Genomic DNA, 17,583 nt, shown 5'->3' with positions numbered 1-17,583 from the left:
ACTTTGTCACAATGCATTCTGGTCCATCATACACACAGACACACACACACACACACACACACACACACACACAGAATTAGTGGCTGAATATTTAATTGTAAGCTCTTTTAGTCTTGGACTAGTGGAATTTTTGCTTTTATTTCATAATATCTAGCATGGGATGCAATTATAAGATTAAGTAACTCTAAGCCCCAAAATGCCTCTGGGATCTATGGTTTATAGACATTAGACCAGGAATTAGAGTGGATTCCAAAATGGTGGGGATGAACCTGGACGCAATAACTTACTCACCACTACAGTGAATTACACAAATCCTGACTCATTCCAACTGTCATTGCCCTGGGGCAAGGCCCAAAACTGGAATCTAACGGTTGTTAGCCATCAGCTCCAATAATATGTAGTCAGGATTTAGGGAGGAAATGTGCATTCCGGAAACCAGAAAGGTAGCAAGTAGAAAAGAACTGTGGGAAAGGACAAAATGGCTACATGAGTTGCCTAATAAGTTCTCTAAAGCGTGACAATATGTTAACTACAGCAAATATCATAAGGCAATAATGAACAAAGTATTAATTGGGTACCTATATAATTATTTCTTGCCATCAAGAAAGATGATGGCAAAATATACTAAGTGTTATTCCAGGCCAAGGACACAGGCACCCCAAGTAGAAGTGCAGAGATAGGTCTGTGCATTAAGTGATTCTCAGAGCAGCATAGATGGGCATACATTAAGTGTTATTCTCAACACCAAAGAAAATGTAATTTTCCAGTAGATTGAAGCTTCTGGCACTTCGACAATGATAGTCTTCCTAGGTTCTTTGAAGCAGAGACAAGTTGGCAGATTCTATTAAGATTGTGCCAGTACCTTTGGAATCCATTATTTCTCTTAGAAAACTGTAGCTGTAAAGTAAATGAACTAGTTCCTCCCAGGGCCAACACAAAAAGAATGTAGTTAGAAATTTAATGGAAGTACATTTGGAAGCACCTATGTGTTCAACACTCAGTATCCTGGATTGAGACTTTAATCTCAATTCCTGAAAAATCTATTTTTGCTTAAGTTCCAAATAATTTAGTGGCATTGGAATACAGTGAGGTTCTATATAAGACACTCCATTGTTTAAACTTGATCACCCCAGGAACAAATGTGGAGGATATAAATATGCTTCTCACCAAATGAGTCTTGTCACTCATTCCACAAGAACTGATTGGGTTTTAGTATGTTCCAGGCATATTCCAGGCTCAGGGTATCTAACTAGCAGGAAAGAAGAGAAGCAGAGGCACTGTTCTCATGGAGCTGCAGTTTAATATGCTGCTCTATTCATTTGTCCCAGAGCATCATCCTGATTCTTCTTGAGCACAGTGAGTTGTAACTCCCTGTCTTCAGTATCCTGGGACACATGCTACTCCCACTGCTCCTGAATTTGCAAATGACATGGGCGAGTTCTCAGCAGATGATCCTTTGCTTAGCAGAGTGAGAGACCTGGTTTACCAGCAAGTAGTATGTCATTGATCCAATGCCATAACTTCTTCCACCACCATCCTTGACACTGTACTGCAGAGGCACTGAAAAATCTCTGCAGGTCCAAGGTTACCATATAGAAGAATCATTTATTGTTAAAGGTGCTGGAATTGTATTGGTGGATTGTATCACTTTCTTTCCTATGTTACTTTTAAATGCATAACATAATTTTGTTTTTCTCAGATTTCTTCTTAGCAAATTCAGGTCAGCAACCAGAGGAGAAATCGTTACTGCAAAGACTGAAAGTGGACGGAGCTACAGCTTGGACTTAGACAACCAAAATTTCCAGAGTTTAAAAGCAGTCCCAGGTTCAGACAGGTAAGATATGTACAAATTGGGAAAGGGCCTGAGGATAACCCAAACAGGACGTCTGAGTCACTGTCGTTTCAGCGGTCGGAGAGGTCCTAATACATGTTATGAACAATCAGAAGGATATTTTTCAGTTGAAATGAAAAATACTATCTTCCTTCTAGAATTACAGCTCTTTGAATCACCTATGTCACTTGAAAAGATGAGACTTAATGTTTGAAGACTCAGGGCTGCAGTTCAAATGGATTTGTACTGAGCAAGTAACCATTTTCATTGATTTCTTCATCTTTCTCTGGTTAAGCTTTTAAAAAAGAAACCTGCAAGTGTCATGTTCAGTCTTTGCAGCTTTAAATGTATATATATTTTAATGCTTTCATTGAATTGCCTGAGGGAATTTTCCATACATCCCACTTCCTCTAAGTTGTTCTCAGCGAGGGAAGTGAGAGTCTTCTAAGCATAGAGCTATCATTTATGAGAAAAATAAAAAGGCATGGAAAGGATTGCTAAGAGCATGGTCATTTCAGATAGGCTTGATTTTCTTTATCTTGCTGGGGCATAATTCACAGTTTATCTTCATGTTTCAGATATTATCAAGCTAGACATGAGAAAAGAGTTCTAACCTGATGTCTCACTGGTTTGTCTAAATGTTTGTCCCCTTTGTTTGCTTAAAGGCTGCAGTAATTCTATAATTCTTCCAGGTAGTAAAACTGGAAGACCTTTCCTCCTTAGGTTCTACAAAAAGAGTTCTCACCTGTATTCCACTTTAGAATATTCAGCACAACATTTCAGGAGGTGAGAACTCTTTTGTTACTAGGGTTTTGGGTTTTTTTTTTTCCTTCAGAGTGGCTTTCTGTACCTATTGGCTTTTTTCTTTGTAGTATTCCTATAAGCAAGTATCCTTTTATATAAAACCATACAGAAAAAAATACAATGAAGCATAAAATAAGTCATGTTATCCACTATCAAATGACCATCACTGTATTGACTATTTTCCAAATTTTTAAGAATTTAAATATATTATCTTTATGAATAAAAATTATGAACCATGATTTCTTATGTCCTTGAAGTAATTTCATTCAGTTTCCATGGGGATTACTCCATATGTAGTGTCCCAGAAAATCTTTATGGAAAAAATCTCATTTAAATTTTTAATCATTGTACTCCTGATGTTGAGATAATAGTGAGAAAACATTAGTAATGCTATCCAGCTACTTTGGTGTTGATGTTTTGCCCCATTGCTTCTCAGCCTTCTGGCTAAGATCGAGTGTGATGTTTTGCCCAGCCTCATTGGGCCTCTGTGGAGCAGCCTTCTTTGTTTATTCTTAAGGCTCACATTGGAGAGGGACAGTACCTATGAAGTGAGATTATACAGAGTTTAAAGAATGGGGTCCAGGCCTAATAAACAGGATTAGGTCATACCACTTTAAGCTGTTAGTCTCACAATTACTCATCAAAAATAAAGGGCATGATCTCCAGTATCATGGTGCTTGTACCCTTGTTCTAGAATCCACCTGAGTTTGCTTCTTGTGTCTAATCTCTTGCCCAGTATAAATAAAGGTAAAGCTATAAAGTCATATGGATATATTTCACCAATACTTACTGGTATGTTGACCCAGGTGTTTCTTGTTTCTGTTGGAAACTGGAAGAATGTCCCTAAGTAGACTTTAAAATTTAAATTGCAAATACTGGTTTACAGATCATCAGAATATAGTAGTCAGGATTGCTTTAGCTTAAGCATGCCAACAACAATGTTTTTCCATTAAGAAAGAAAATAAAGATGCTCAGGGGATGAGTAGAGCAAATTGTCCTTTTCCTGTGGCATGCATATTTCACAATGATGACTCATTTATGGACTGCAACAGTGAGATGCATTTGACTATTCCAAAAGTGATTCCTGAGAAAGTTGGGCCAGGAGGTAGCCCATCTTTTCTTAACACTCCTAAAGAAATTGTAAGATCCCAGTTTCTTTAGTCCATTAACTAGTCCAGCTTAGGAATTACTCCCCTTTCTCCTCCACAGTGCCTATTTCTTCAAGGTTCATTCATCTTTTCCTGGAACGGTGTTTTTTTTTTTTTCCACACACCCCATTGACTTATTTCTTGACAGTATTTTCAAAGCAGAGCAGATATGAATGAATGGGTTAGGGAAAGCTGAGTAGCATCTCAGAATAGCATGTCAAATGACCATTCAGTGGTTTCGAGGAACTGAACACATGATGCCAATGATTTTTTTTAAAGAATATTAATGCATACTGTAGTGAGGAAACCTTGGAGTTCAAGTCAGTGATTCCAAACTTGTACTGACTTAGGCTAACTGTCACTGTGCTATGATCTTTGAGATCTCCATCTCAAGTCAGGCTCTCGCACAAACAGACCTTCAAGTAAGGATTTATAAGCAAATGATCTACGGATCAAATTATTCCAGGAGAAATCTGTGAGTAAGAACGGCAAAACAGAGATTGGAGGAAGACAACCCAGTTTGGTCCCAGGAGACCCTGAAGCAGGAATTATATCCCTGAACTTAGCCAAGTGAGAATTCTGGCCATTGCACTTCTATTCAGTCAGGCACTGGCTATAAATGCCCTTGAATAGCATTTCAAAAGCTAGCAAACAAAGTTACAGGATGCCCATGTAAATCTGAATTTGTGATAGGCAACTGTTTTTAGTCTTTAGCTCATATAATATTTACTACATCTTTATGCTTAAAAGCATTCATTTTTCATATGAAATTCAAATTTAGCTAAAAGTTTTATAATTGGATCTGACAACCCTATTGTGAAGGTGAGAGAAGACAAACTAAGGCATTTGTAAGCCTTTAGATTCAGTGCTAAAAAGCAAATTTCTGAAGGTGGCAAGTGCAAACCATGAAGAAAAAAGCACTCAGATGCTAATGAGGGGCACACACCACTGGTAAAATGATTTGGAAAGAATTTGTATGGAATGCTAACCATGTTCTCGAAAAAAAATAAAGGAAAAGCACAACTTTTACCCTAAAATTTGCTCTTGAGTGAAATGGATGAGTGATGATACTGTGTTCTTCAGCAGCGTTTTTCTCCTGGCCTGGGAGGATGTGGCAAGCTTGTGACCACTGGACCTCAGCCGATCTCATCACCAGCTGTGTTCTCATCTTTTCTTTTTCAACGCTGCCCCTGGACATGTTGGTTTTATCCAGTTATTCTTAATTGCCCTTTTATAGTGCTAGCACTGATTGTCACAGCTCTGTAAAACCTCACAAGCTGCTTTGCTTGGCTCTGATCCAAAGCAAGAACCAGACAGTTCATGCCAACCTCCAGCTAGTTCCCTGCCCTCATTCCGAGATGATGCCCTTCTCTTTCTCCTTCTATTCCCCTTCCCTCCCCTCACTTTTTAAGAAATATTTGCATGGCATTTTTATACCATCACGACTAAAATATATTTCTTTCATCCTATCTATTATTTTGACCAAGTTTATTAAACCCCTCTCATTAAGTGATACCTCTTTATTGTCAGAAGTCAAATTATTTTCCTGTCCCAAATGTAATTTTCATTGACATTTCTGCAATTACAATACAGTTAAGCAGACTCCTCTTCCTAGTAATATGAATACAGCAAGATGGGAGTGTTCTAGCTCTGAGTCAGGATGACATTCACAAAGTCAACAGTAGTTTCTTGTGTACGTTAGATAAAGCAGTAGATACCTAGTTGCTAACACTCCTAGAAAACGCCTTTCCTTTCCTTTCCAGGCTTTAAAAATTATTCAGACTCATAGCATCACTCTGCCAGCATGTAAATTTTATTCCATAACACTAGATAATTTCATGACTCAAAGGGAAAAGGATGTCAGATTGTCCTCCAAAGGAAAATTATGTTTACTTTTTCCCATGCCTCTGCTTCATTTTCAGGTGCTTTTCTTCTCACTTTTAAAATGTTTGTTTATAAGAAGGGAACAAATCGTATGTATTTCATGTGTCCTGTTTTAAAAGCACAATACTACTTTCCACCCTGTCCTGCCTCCCTTACTCACTTCCACCCTTCCTCCTTATTTTTTTTAAATTTTAGTAATAACATACTTCCAATTTCTTTATAACCACAGAGTTAACACTCTACTAAATAAACAATTTAACAAATAGAAGATAGAGAAAAAACCAAGATCATAGATAAGAGCTGTGGAAAATAATCTTAAAATGTTTGTTTCCCTCAAATACACTACATTTGTTTTGTACTTTATGTATTTGTGTCCATAAATCAGGGAAAAATGATATTTGTCTTGGAATTGGCTTATTTCACTAAGCATAATGGTCTCCAATTGCATCCATTTGTTGTAAGAAGCAGCATTATTAAAAAAAATACATTTCTACATTTCTCTCTGACGTTTATTATAAGTTTATCAAAAATAGTCTCCTTTTAGTTAATTACACTTAGAAAATGTTTACTCTAATGAGGCAGATTGCCATAAACAGTTGGGTGCCAACACTTTTAGATGGTATGTGAAATATGACAATAAGATAATGAACCTTTGTCACTTGAAAAGGAGGAGGTTAAAAAATTTCCACAGGGGTATAGTGTAGGAAGTTTAAAGGACAATAAAGAAATTATTTTGATTCAGATATCATATTACTGAGATTTAAATAAGGATTATTAGACATCAGTATCAACAAACCTTCCAGTTAAAGTGTGTTTAACAAAAAACTGGCAAGAGAAGGATGCATTTATCTCTTTTTTAAAAGATCTAGGTATGGGGATATGATACTCTCCGGGGAGCTTGGATTTTTTTAAAAATTTTTTTGAAGGGATGGAAATTAAAAGAAAAATATCAAGCCCCTGAGATGTAGCAAAAACAGTATTGAAAGGGCTATTGGTCTTGTATTTTGCATGAGAAGTTGTCATCCAATCAGCACAATGTGAGGGTGCTGCAGATACTATAGTATATATGAAATGTACTCTGTTTCCATGCAGTTCACAATTGAAAAAGCACCGTAACCCATATATATGGGTCCACCAGAGAACCAAAAAGACATTGTATAGTCAAACTGCACAATAATAATAATGATTATACAAAAGTAATAAATACTTCTGTAAAGAGTGTAAGTCAAAAGAAACTAAGAAAAGCAAAGATAGATAAGACTGGGTGTGACATGAGAAACCTGGTGGAGAAGATTGGACTGCATCAGACTTTAAAGGATGGCAAAGATTCACATATATAGAAGTTGGCAAAGAAAGCATATCAAATAGGGAGAAAATGAACAAAAACCTTAGCAGTAGAAGTGAATTTGGCAAGTCAAAAGAATAGTCAAGGGTGTGAACCCACCGGGATCATGTTGGTATAAGTGCTGTGAAACTAAAGCTGGAAAGACTGGAAATTTTAAAGACTCTCCTGGGAGACATGTAAATGGGGTAAAACCTTGTGAACCATTAAAAACCTTCAAAGAAGGGGCTGATACAATAATTGCCAAACAGTTCCAGTGTGGCCATTGTCTGCTTGGTGTGGTTAACACGTCCTAATTATTTTCTTTATAATCCTTCCCCTTTCGGTGTCTTTGTTTGCTGCTCTACCTCCATCTTAAAGTCACAATCTGTGTTCTCATTTAGGGGAAGCATGGATTCATCAGATTTCAATGATCGGGAAGCTGGTGCTGGGACTCCAAAGAGCAGCCGGAGCAGTGGTATGGCTCCAGCCACTCAGAGGTCACCAGCCCCAAGCACACGCAGCGTGAGTTCAGTAAGCAGTAGAGTAAGTACCCAAATGTAAAAGGACATGCAGCGTTGGGGATTTGATCGTACCACCATGTCTTGGCTATATCTCAGGAGCATATTTGTTAGTATTGATTAATGATAAAAGCTTCTTTATCTGGACTGCACCTGCTGCATCCTTAGCTCCTGACAGGATATTAGACTAAAAAGGAAAGGAAATGCCAGCTTTAAAGGAGCACTTCTATGATTGCAGTTAAAATAGCTATGTGGGGCCTGGCATGATAACCTAGGGGCTAAATCCTTGCCTTGCATGTATCAGTTCCTGCCCCAAATACTCCACTTCCCATCCAACTCCCTGCTTGTGGCCTGGGAAAGTGGGAGAAAAGGGAGACCTGGAAGAAGTTCCTGGCTCCTGGCCTCAGATCAGCTCAGCCCCAGATGTTGTGACTATTTGGGGAGTGAACCAGTGAAAGGGGACTCTTTCTCTCTGTTTCTCCTTCTATCTGTAGATCTGCCTTTCCAACAAAATAACTAACTAAATCAGTCAATAAATAGCTACATGACTAAAAGGTTATATGATTTACACAAATACAAAGAATTTTTATAAGGCTCTAATTTTGATCTTTCGTGTTGATTCTCAAAGAAGATAGTTATGAAAGATGACCACATTAAAATTTTCCCAAACTAGGGCCAAACTAATTTAAATCTGGAAATGTAGAATCTTGAAACCATTTTTGAGTAATTTTCTTTTCTATATGTCTGTTCAAATAGGGGATGAACACAAAATGAAGAAGTAAATGGCTTGTTATATACATAGTGTCATGTTGTTAAATGTTTCAGTGGATGGCAGGCCCCATATAAAATGCTCATATCAGATAATTATATGGCTTAATTTGTATAAATATACTCTATGGTCTTCATACAACCAAAAAAGTTTCTAATGACACATATCTCAGGACAGGTTCTTATTAAGTGACGCATGGCTATAAATACAAATGTATATTTGGTATTTCTTTTTTTGCTTTTTAAAATGCCTTGTTTATTTTATTTGAAAGACAGAAAAACAAGGAGAGAAAAAGAGAACTCCCAAATGTCTACAAAGGACAAGGCTAGGCTTAGCTAAAGCTGATTTGTGGAATGTCAATCCAGGTCTATCAGTTGGGTGGCAGGAAACCAACCACTGAGTCATCACTGTAGCCCCCACCCCACATGCAAACAACAGGTCCTGCTTTAACAAATTTATCTAGGTTTCGACCTTGGATATTCTCATATGGGATGAAAATATCGCAAATGATAAGCTGCAGATCTCCCTTTGGATTTGTGTTTAAGGGAGGCAATGGAAAGCTATTTGGAGAGTAATATTTTCTTTTATTAAATATTTTGTTGCAAGTTATTCTTAGAGTTAATTAGCATCTACTAGATATTTTTATTAAGCAAGAAACTTAATATGACACTTCTATTTAAGAATTCTTCGTTAATATTAACTGCAATTATTTTGATTAAATCTATGTTTAATGAGTGTATGCTGCATGCCATACCCCAGTCTACTAAATGCTTGAAGGAAGTAAAAGCATTACTCTTGCAGATGTCTGGAGCAAAATGTTTTTCCAGGCAAGGGCAATACTAAGAATACATGAGGAAAGCAGCTTCACTTCTGTATGGCTAGTTTCCATCTTGAATGACCAGTGCAATTCCCAACCACTTTCTAAAATATTTAATGCCTCTGGTGGAATGGCAAAAACATGGACTGAGCTAGGAACGCACATGATATATATAAGGTACAACAGGGAGGCCCATAGAGCTGTCTTAAGTGAACAGCAGAGGGGTACTAGGAAATTAGGTCAGTCATCACACACTGCTTAGGGCCTTGGAGACCACTGTACACACTTTACATTTACTCTAAGATGGGGAAAATTAGAGTGTAGGAATAATGTGATCCAGCTTCAGTGCAAGCAGATTCTCGGGGCTATTCAGTGGAAGTGGGGAGACCCAGTAGGAGGCCATTAGCTGTACTCCAGACAAGAGCAGTCAGATTCTGTAGATATTATTAAAGAAAAGCAAATCTTGGAGATGGAATAATAGATTTTGTTTAACACCAACAGTCTAAATTATACTTGCCAGATAAAACACAACTAAAAATGTCATAATTATGCTAAGTTCAGCAAGCAGATTCTGTTCAATAGCAAGAAAACTTCATGTGTAGTTGATGGTTGAACTCACTTCTTTGATAAGAACAGACACTTGCACAAAGCTGGTGCAGTACTGTGAGCCCCTTCCATAGAATGCATTAACTTGAATTGTTGTGAGACCTGCAGTGGTGGATAAATGGAACACAGGGAAAGGAGGGTAAGTTGGGATAAATATATCAACTGATAAAAGAGTTAAGAAATTTCTAGGATTGTGGTATAGCCTGTATTTAAGGCACTGTTTAGGACATCCCACATAAGAATATCAGGGTTTGATAATTAGATTTACTTCCTGGTTGGGTTGTCCATTAATGCAAACTCAGACTCAGAGTTGATAGAGTGGCTCATGTATTTGGGTTCCTGGAACCACATGGAAGAACTGGGTGAATTGCTAGCTTCTGGCTTCTGCCTGACCCAGTCTTAACCATTGAAGGCCTTTGGGGAGTAAACCATAAAATTGGAACACTCTGTCCATGCCCCTCAAATAAATAAACAGTTTTTAAAAATTAACATCTAGTACAATTGTCCCAGTAGGTAGCAACTATCAGTCAAATAACCAACAAATAAATCAAGTTGGTTCTCAAAGCAAAGATTGCCTTCTAAGAACTATTTGAGATTGTTACATGGAAAAATAACTTTTGTCATTTATTGGTGCCATTTCAATTAGCAATATCTATATGCCTACATCTTTATCAAAGAAAACCTAGATTGCCCAACAAAAATTCCTTGTAATTAAATTCTGAATATATATACAAATAAATATTCAGTGACTGTTTGATTTACTGTATTATAGCCAGTCTAACTTGAACTTTCCAAAGGAAAAACAAAAATATTTTGTATTGAATAAAAGTAAGACAGTATGATAGTTTATGTAGCACATTTGCTGTTTCATGATGAAAGATGAAGTACATGGAAGTAGATAGCCAAGATAACTTCTCAATCTCATGTTATATATTATATATATATATATATATACATATATGAAATCTATTCATTTTTAGTGGAAAGTCAGGTTTACAGAGAAGAGACAGAGAAAGATTTTCCATCTGTTGGTTCACTCCTCAAGTGGCCGCAATGGCTGGTGTTGAGCTTATCCGAAGCCAGGAGCCAGGAGCTTCTTCCAGGTCTCCAATTAAGGTGCAAGGTTCCAAGACTTTGGGCCATCCTCGACTGCTTTCCTAGGCCACAAACAGGGAGCTGGATGGGAAGTGGAGTAGCCAGGACATGAACTGGTGCCTATATGGGATCATGGCGCATGCAAGGCAAGGACTTTAGCCACTAGGCTACCATGCCAGCCCCAGATTTCTCATATTTATTAGTATCGCTTTGTTTCAATGTTGTTTTCTGATTTTTCATGTAAAAATGTTTTTAAAATGGAAAACTTCTAGAATGTATAAGTCTCTAACCTGTCCTCTGCTGCAAATACACCCTGTTAATTTTCAGCTTGACATCCTGAACCTCCAGGGAATGTATTGCATGTTAATGAATGTGCAATTAATTGGCCTATTAGTGCCAACTAATACTATTCCCAGTTTGCCTGTGAAAAAATTTACCAGATTCATAATTGTCACTACGGAATTTAGTCTTATTTAATTGGAGGATTCCACATGTGAACAAATTACACCAATTTATCCACATGGCCTCTGCCACATGTTTTTGATAATGCTTTTACTACAAGGAAACTAGAGGAATTAGAATCTATACACTGTTGCTACTGATATTATGTATTAGAGAGCAATCAAAACTAAAATTTTTCTCTGTTGAAGCTGAATTGAACTGAGAGTCATGACTCTGGAGTGAGTTCATCAAATATTCCTAATTGCGAATAAGGAGGGAATTCCTTCCTGCGGGACTTTGAAAGGCACTTTCAATTGTTTATAGAAGGAAGAAAAAGAGTCTCTCTTAGGCCTAATCATTATCACAATCTGGTGACATTTGCATGAACATTGAACTTCAGGCTAGTTCTTGGAGAATGAAAAATGACTTTTCAATGCTCAGGCATGCTTGGATGATGCTGTAGACCATAGGCATGGGCAAAATTGGGACAGTTTTCTTTCATCATGTTCCATTGATAGCAAGGATGAAACTGAACTCCGCCACATGTGCAAGCATTTATTGGCAAGCAGACAACCTCCCAAATTACCTATTCTGTGTTCTGGGGCATTTCACATTTGTTATCCTATAGGGAACATTGAGAAAGGTCATGCATGAAAATTTTATCCAACATAAATGTTGCTAACAATATACTGATAGACAGTCTTGTAGATGAAAAAGTGGCATGGTCTTCTATAAATAGGGGTGGAAGAGGGAAATGTAGTTGAGCAGACAGGATGTCTAGAGTGAACACAACCGTGGGACCACACAGATCTCTAAGCCCAAGTGTCGTTCTGTGGATATGAAACTTAACAGATTCTTACAGCTACTTTATGTAAGACTAAGTGAACCTGTATCATCATTCTTACTAACCATATGTTAGGACATTCAGTAATTTTGTGAGTGAAAATGTTCATATACCATTTTTGCTAATTGCCAAACTTCTTACAATAGATTTCATGTAAAAGTATAATAATAAGTGTTGGTGTTATATGGACTCCTGATGAATGAGGGTCCTTCAAATGTCAGTTGATTCCGACAAATTAGTAGACACAAATGTTTATACTGAAAGGGATTTTATATAAGAAAATTGTGAAGTACATTTATAATCAGCATAACGATCTTTAATTTTATTACTATTATTATTTTGACTTTGTGTGAAGGAACGTGGTTTTGATAATTCCATGGTTTCGGCTGGCATTGAAAGCACAACTGAGGAGCTCATAAGATGTCATCACAGAAATACATCAGGTACGCCTTCCATAGCAGTGTCTGGGACCTCCCTTTCTTCTGGTGAGTAATTATATAGCCTACTCTGAAACAAACAAACAACAACAACAACATTAAATCAGATGGAATTGACTGCCCTGGGTGATATTAATAGGATGTCACATGCCTTAGAAAATAATTATCCACTCTCTGATGTAACAGGCCAATCCATGAGAAATACTTGAAAGTGAACCCAGATAATCCTTTGGGCTTCTTTCTCATACAGAATCCAATTTTTCAGTGAATACTCCTGCCAAGCTTCACCACTAACTTTCAGAATTGTATCAGAATATTAATACAAGGGTGTAGAAAATATAAATGGTTCCAGGATATGTTTGAAATAGTAAGAACACTTGTCCAGAATTCAAGAAAATTATAATTCAAACTTTATGATCATCAAAAATTCCCTATATTCAGACAAACAAATCATTTCATGGCTTAAAAAAGAAGTTATCTGCAAGCAGAATTATGGTAAGAATAATTACACCTTTCACTTGTACCATATATTTAAATGTATGATTTTATTTCACTATTACAACAACCCTATGAAGCAGGTATTAACAGAAACTTTATTACCTATGAATAAGAAATCTCTTTAGAGAAATTTGTCATAATTATGAGGTTTACCTTTCATATATGGAACTAAAATTATGATGAAATGCTCAACATAAAAAAACTGTCTATTTCCCGGGCCTGGTGCAATAGCGTAATGGTTAAAGTCCTCGCCTTGAACGAGCTGGGATCCCATATAGGGACCGGTTCTGATCCCAGTGGCCCCACTTCCCATCCAGCTCCCTGCCTGTGGCCTGGGAAAGCAGTCAAGGACAGCCCAAAGCTTTGGAACCCTGCACCCACATGGGAGGCCTGGAAGAAGCTCCTGGCTCCTGGCTTCAGACTGACTCAGCTCCAGCCATTGTGGCCACTTGGGGAGTGAACCTTCAGACGGAAGATCTTCCTCGCTGTCTCTCCTCCTCTCTGCCTTTCCAATAAAAAATAAATAAATAAATCTTTGAAAGAAAAAAGCTGCCTATTTCCTAATGACGGCATTGCTTGAAGTTTAAGGTTTGTTTCTGTGAGCTTAGTTAACAGGAGAGGAGTCTCTCCTGGCCAACTAGTTCCCAAAGAATTGTTTGAATGTATATGGGTGTTGCTAAATTTCACTGAAGTGGAAAATTAACTGCTAAAATGAAAAATTTCAAAATCAGCCAGTAGTTGAAATCATAGACTCTATGGCTTCTATTAAACAGCCTCTTTTTTAAAAAAAAAATTAAACATATACTCTATTTTAAGTACTATGGTAAGCACCTCTGCAATATATTTTATTTACATTTTAAACTTCAACATGTTATTGCTATATCCTGTCTTTCCATTTATATGCAATTATATCTATCTCAGCAGAGCTTTGACATAAGAACTATTCTGTGGAATAAGCTGTCCTAGTTTGGTAAGCTGTCCATGGCATTAGTGGGAGTGAGTGTTCTTAATATTTTTAAACTGGAAAGAATTTGCTGATCTGATACAAGAATGTTCTAGTGAGTAACTAAACAGAACTTCCTCTCAGTTCACCAGAAGCCACCCACTGTGTGTGTAAAATCTATATCAATTAAAACTGGCAGTTTAGAATTAGTTGGCTTGTATTTTATGTCCATTGTGAAAGCAGAATGAATCATGTAAGTATTGCAACCAGGAATTGTTAATTGTTTTTCAAACGTTTCTCAAAAGAGTTTTTCAAAGTCTAGGAGTAAACAAGATTAAACTGCTTAAACCTTGGCATTTGTAAAGCGTATGTATAGCTGCAATTTTCAATTTTTTTAAATTGATAGCAGAGAGACAGCAAGAGAGAGAGATGAACAGATCTGCCATACTCTGATTCATTCCCCATGCTGGGGGTCAACATCAGAGCTGAAAACTGAATCCAGGTCTTCCATGTGGGTGTCTAGGACCCAGCTACATGAGCTATAGCCTGCTGCCGCTCAGGGTGCACATTGGCAGGAAGCTGAAATCAAGAGTGCAGCTGGGTCTCAAAGCCAGATGCTTCAGTGAGCAAGGGGAACATAATGATAGGCCAATGCCTACCCTAAAACTTGACGCTTCATTATATAGTGCATTTAGTCTTCTACGATCAAGAGAAACCAACATAGAAATATTGGTAAAATAATCCAGGATATGTTCCAAAATACTGTTGAAATGGGAATATGCTAGCATAAATAGCATGGAGTTACTGACTTGCTTTTATGATATAACTATGCCCTATGCCTAAAAAGAATCTGCATAATGATGAACATTTGCTGTGAAAGCTAACAACATAAGCTGATTCACATTTCTCTTTTTCCTTTCCTCCATCTAGACCATAGTCGATCTGAGTTAGAGTTGAGTGAGTCGTGCACTGAAGACTTCGAGGATTCTGTAAGCATAAGCAAGTTTGTCCCTGGGGCTTTAGACAAAGACGTGGTAAGTGGAATATGAAAGACAGACTAATGATCGAGACCAAAGAAGGATATATCTTTTTTTTTTTTAGAATTTTATTTTTATTACAAAGTCAGATATACAGAGAGGAGGAGGGACAGAGAGGAAGACCTTCCGTCCCGATGATTCACTCCCCAAGTGAGCGCAACGGCCGGTACTGCGCTGATCCAAAGCCAGGAACCAGAAACCTCTTCCAGGTCTCCCACACAGGTGCAGGGTCCCAAAGCCTTGGGCCATCCTCGACTGCTTTCCCAGGCCACAAGCAGGGAGCTGGAAGGGAAGTGGAGCTGCCGGGATTAGAACTGGCGCCCATATGGGATCCCGGTGCGTTCAAGGCAAGGACTTCAGCCGCTAGGCCACACCGCCAGGCCCAGATATATCTTTTGAAATATTTATTTTATTTGTATTTGAAATACAAAATTACAGAGAGAATTAGCCAAAGAGAAAGATCTTTCATCTGCTGGTTCCCTCCCCAAATGGCCACAGTTGCCTAAGCTAATACAATCTGAAACCAGTTTCTCCCGTGTGGGTAGAGAGTCTCAAGGAATTGACCCATCTTTCTCTGCAGGGAGCTGATCAGAAGTGGAACACTGGAATGAACTGGCACCCACGTTGGATGCTAGTACCATAGGCTGAGCTTTGGTCTACTATACCAGGGTGCCAACCCTTGAAGGGTATAATCTTGCCTCAAGCAGTTCTATTTCAGATGCTAAAGAGTTGCAAATGAAAAGAGTATATACAATATCTTTTTTTTGTTAGTCTTCATGACCAAAATATAAAAGTAACTGAAAGAATTATTTAGAAAATGGACAGATAATCAGGTTAATGAGACAATTGTTTTTACAAAGATATTTATTGGGGATTTCGGTTCTAGACTGAGAGCATGTTGCCTAATCTAAGGCTGGGAAATGAGATATCCCAGGGTTTCCTAAAGCAAATAATTTTAGATTTATATGACTATGTATTTCATATAAATATTTCTTTTATAAATTTAAGTTCAAATAATTGTGTTACCTCTGAGATTCATGATGTTTCAATGATGTTTCAATACAGGTATTTTGTGTTATGATCAAATCAAAGTGGCATATCTCTCCAGAATTTTTCATTTGTGTTGGCAACATTCAAAATCTAGTATCTATTCATCTATAAAATACTGACCTCATAAAATAGAGAACCGTGGATAACAGGGAACTGGCGAGAGGCAAAGAGTTGATCAAAAGGCACAAAGTTACAATTAGACAGAAGGGATAAGTTCTTGCATTCTATAACAAAGTAGGGTGACTATGGTTAATAATAATGCATTGTACATAAATGTTTCTGTATCTCAAGTTATACCTCAAGAAATGACCTTTTTAAGTGAGACTAAATTAAATGAAAATCAATATTTCAATGAACACATTTATAAAATGAGGAGGTTATATTACATTATTACTAAGGTTCCCCTCCTGCTCTGATATTCTTTTGTTCTGAACTTTATAAATGTTTTAATAGACTTTGAACTCTTTATGAGAAAGATATAGCAAAATATTATCCTAAGTGTATTTACACTTTCAAAGTTGTAGAATTAAATCATGGCATTCTTTAAAAAAAAAGATGTGTCCTCCAGAAAAGATATTAATGCTTTTCAAAGGCAGAGCAGAAGGAGTTTGTGTGATTTGGACAGTACACAAAGAGCATTTGATTGATCACTTTATATATACTGTATGTACATAATTTATTTATATTTTGATATGTTATATAATGAAAATATTTTAAAAGCTATGTAACTATATTATAAGATCCTATTTTGTAAAAATAGTGGTTAAAATTAGTTTTTATAATATCAGGTTTACATTGCATATTTTATATAAATAAGGAGAAAGATGTACACTGAGGATGCTAAATATTAGTTTCATATGAAGTAAGAGGAAAGGAAAGGGAGGAAAAGCCAAAGCCAAAGAGGAAAATGTACATAGTAAAAGTCAGAATGCTTCCCATCAAGAGAATCATTTGTTAGTTCAGGGCAGTAAGAAATGAAGTCAGTCTGTTTGATTCTTTCAATAAAGTAAGCACTTTAGTATGGAAACCCTGATCTCCAATTCCCTACCCAGTTCCTTTAACAGTATAATTCAGATTGACTTGTGGGGGGAAAAGTGCAAGCTAGGAATGGGGTGATTTCTAGGTAGTCTAGTTCATCTCAGGTATTCATGTAAGAAAAGCAGTGTTTAAATGAAAAGGCTTTCTAAGGAACAAATAAAGCAAATTACTGATTCTTTTCCCTTCCTTTCTTAGAACTGCTTGGTAGACACTGAAGAAGGCAATGAGGATGTAGTGTCCTCTCAATTTTCTACAAACACCCACAGTCTGGCAAGCGGCCTGTCTACAGTAAGCACTTATCTAGCACATGGGGAAAATTCCTTCTTATTCATTTTATGTACATTTCCGAAGGAAACATGAGTGTTCTTGGAAAAATACGTGTTAATGAGTAAAAAAATCATTGTAGGCTCCTACCTGTGTTTGCTCACAGAATACTTCTCAGTCTAATTTTTTGTGGGTGTTTCCCAAGGTTCCTGATCCCTTTCTTTTCTATAGTATT

At 37.2% G+C, this 17,583-nt stretch overlaps 1 protein-coding gene across 4 annotated transcripts in view; it reads left to right on the top strand.

The window, feature by feature from the left end:
* The window catches only part of SYTL5 (synaptotagmin like 5), a 79,922-nt gene that overhangs the window by 35,707 nt on the left and 26,632 nt on the right, over window positions 1–17,583 (top strand). For 2 of the 4 annotated variants that reach the window (XM_041001890.1, XM_041001888.1), the window contains exons 5-9: window positions 1,700–1,834; window positions 7,393–7,534; window positions 12,437–12,566; window positions 14,890–14,990; window positions 17,280–17,372. In XM_041001890.1, the coding sequence (XP_040857824.1) occupies window positions 1,700–1,834; window positions 7,393–7,534; window positions 12,437–12,566; window positions 14,890–14,990; window positions 17,280–17,372 (601 nt within the window). Of the gene's footprint in view, window positions 1–1,699; window positions 1,835–7,392; window positions 7,535–12,436; window positions 12,567–14,889; window positions 14,994–17,279; window positions 17,373–17,583 lie in introns of all 4 variants that reach the window. The other 2 variants (XM_041001889.1, XM_041001887.1) reach the window with 1 other exon arrangement.

The sequence above is a fragment of the Ochotona curzoniae genome, unplaced genomic scaffold (genome assembly GCF_017591425.1).
Source record: "Ochotona curzoniae isolate NIBS_2020 unplaced genomic scaffold, NIBS_Ocur_1.0 contig_1274, whole genome shotgun sequence".
In the NCBI taxonomy this organism is placed as follows: Eukaryota; Metazoa; Chordata; class Mammalia; order Lagomorpha; family Ochotonidae; genus Ochotona; species Ochotona curzoniae.
This window is presented reverse-complemented; position numbering and strand designations above follow the sequence as displayed.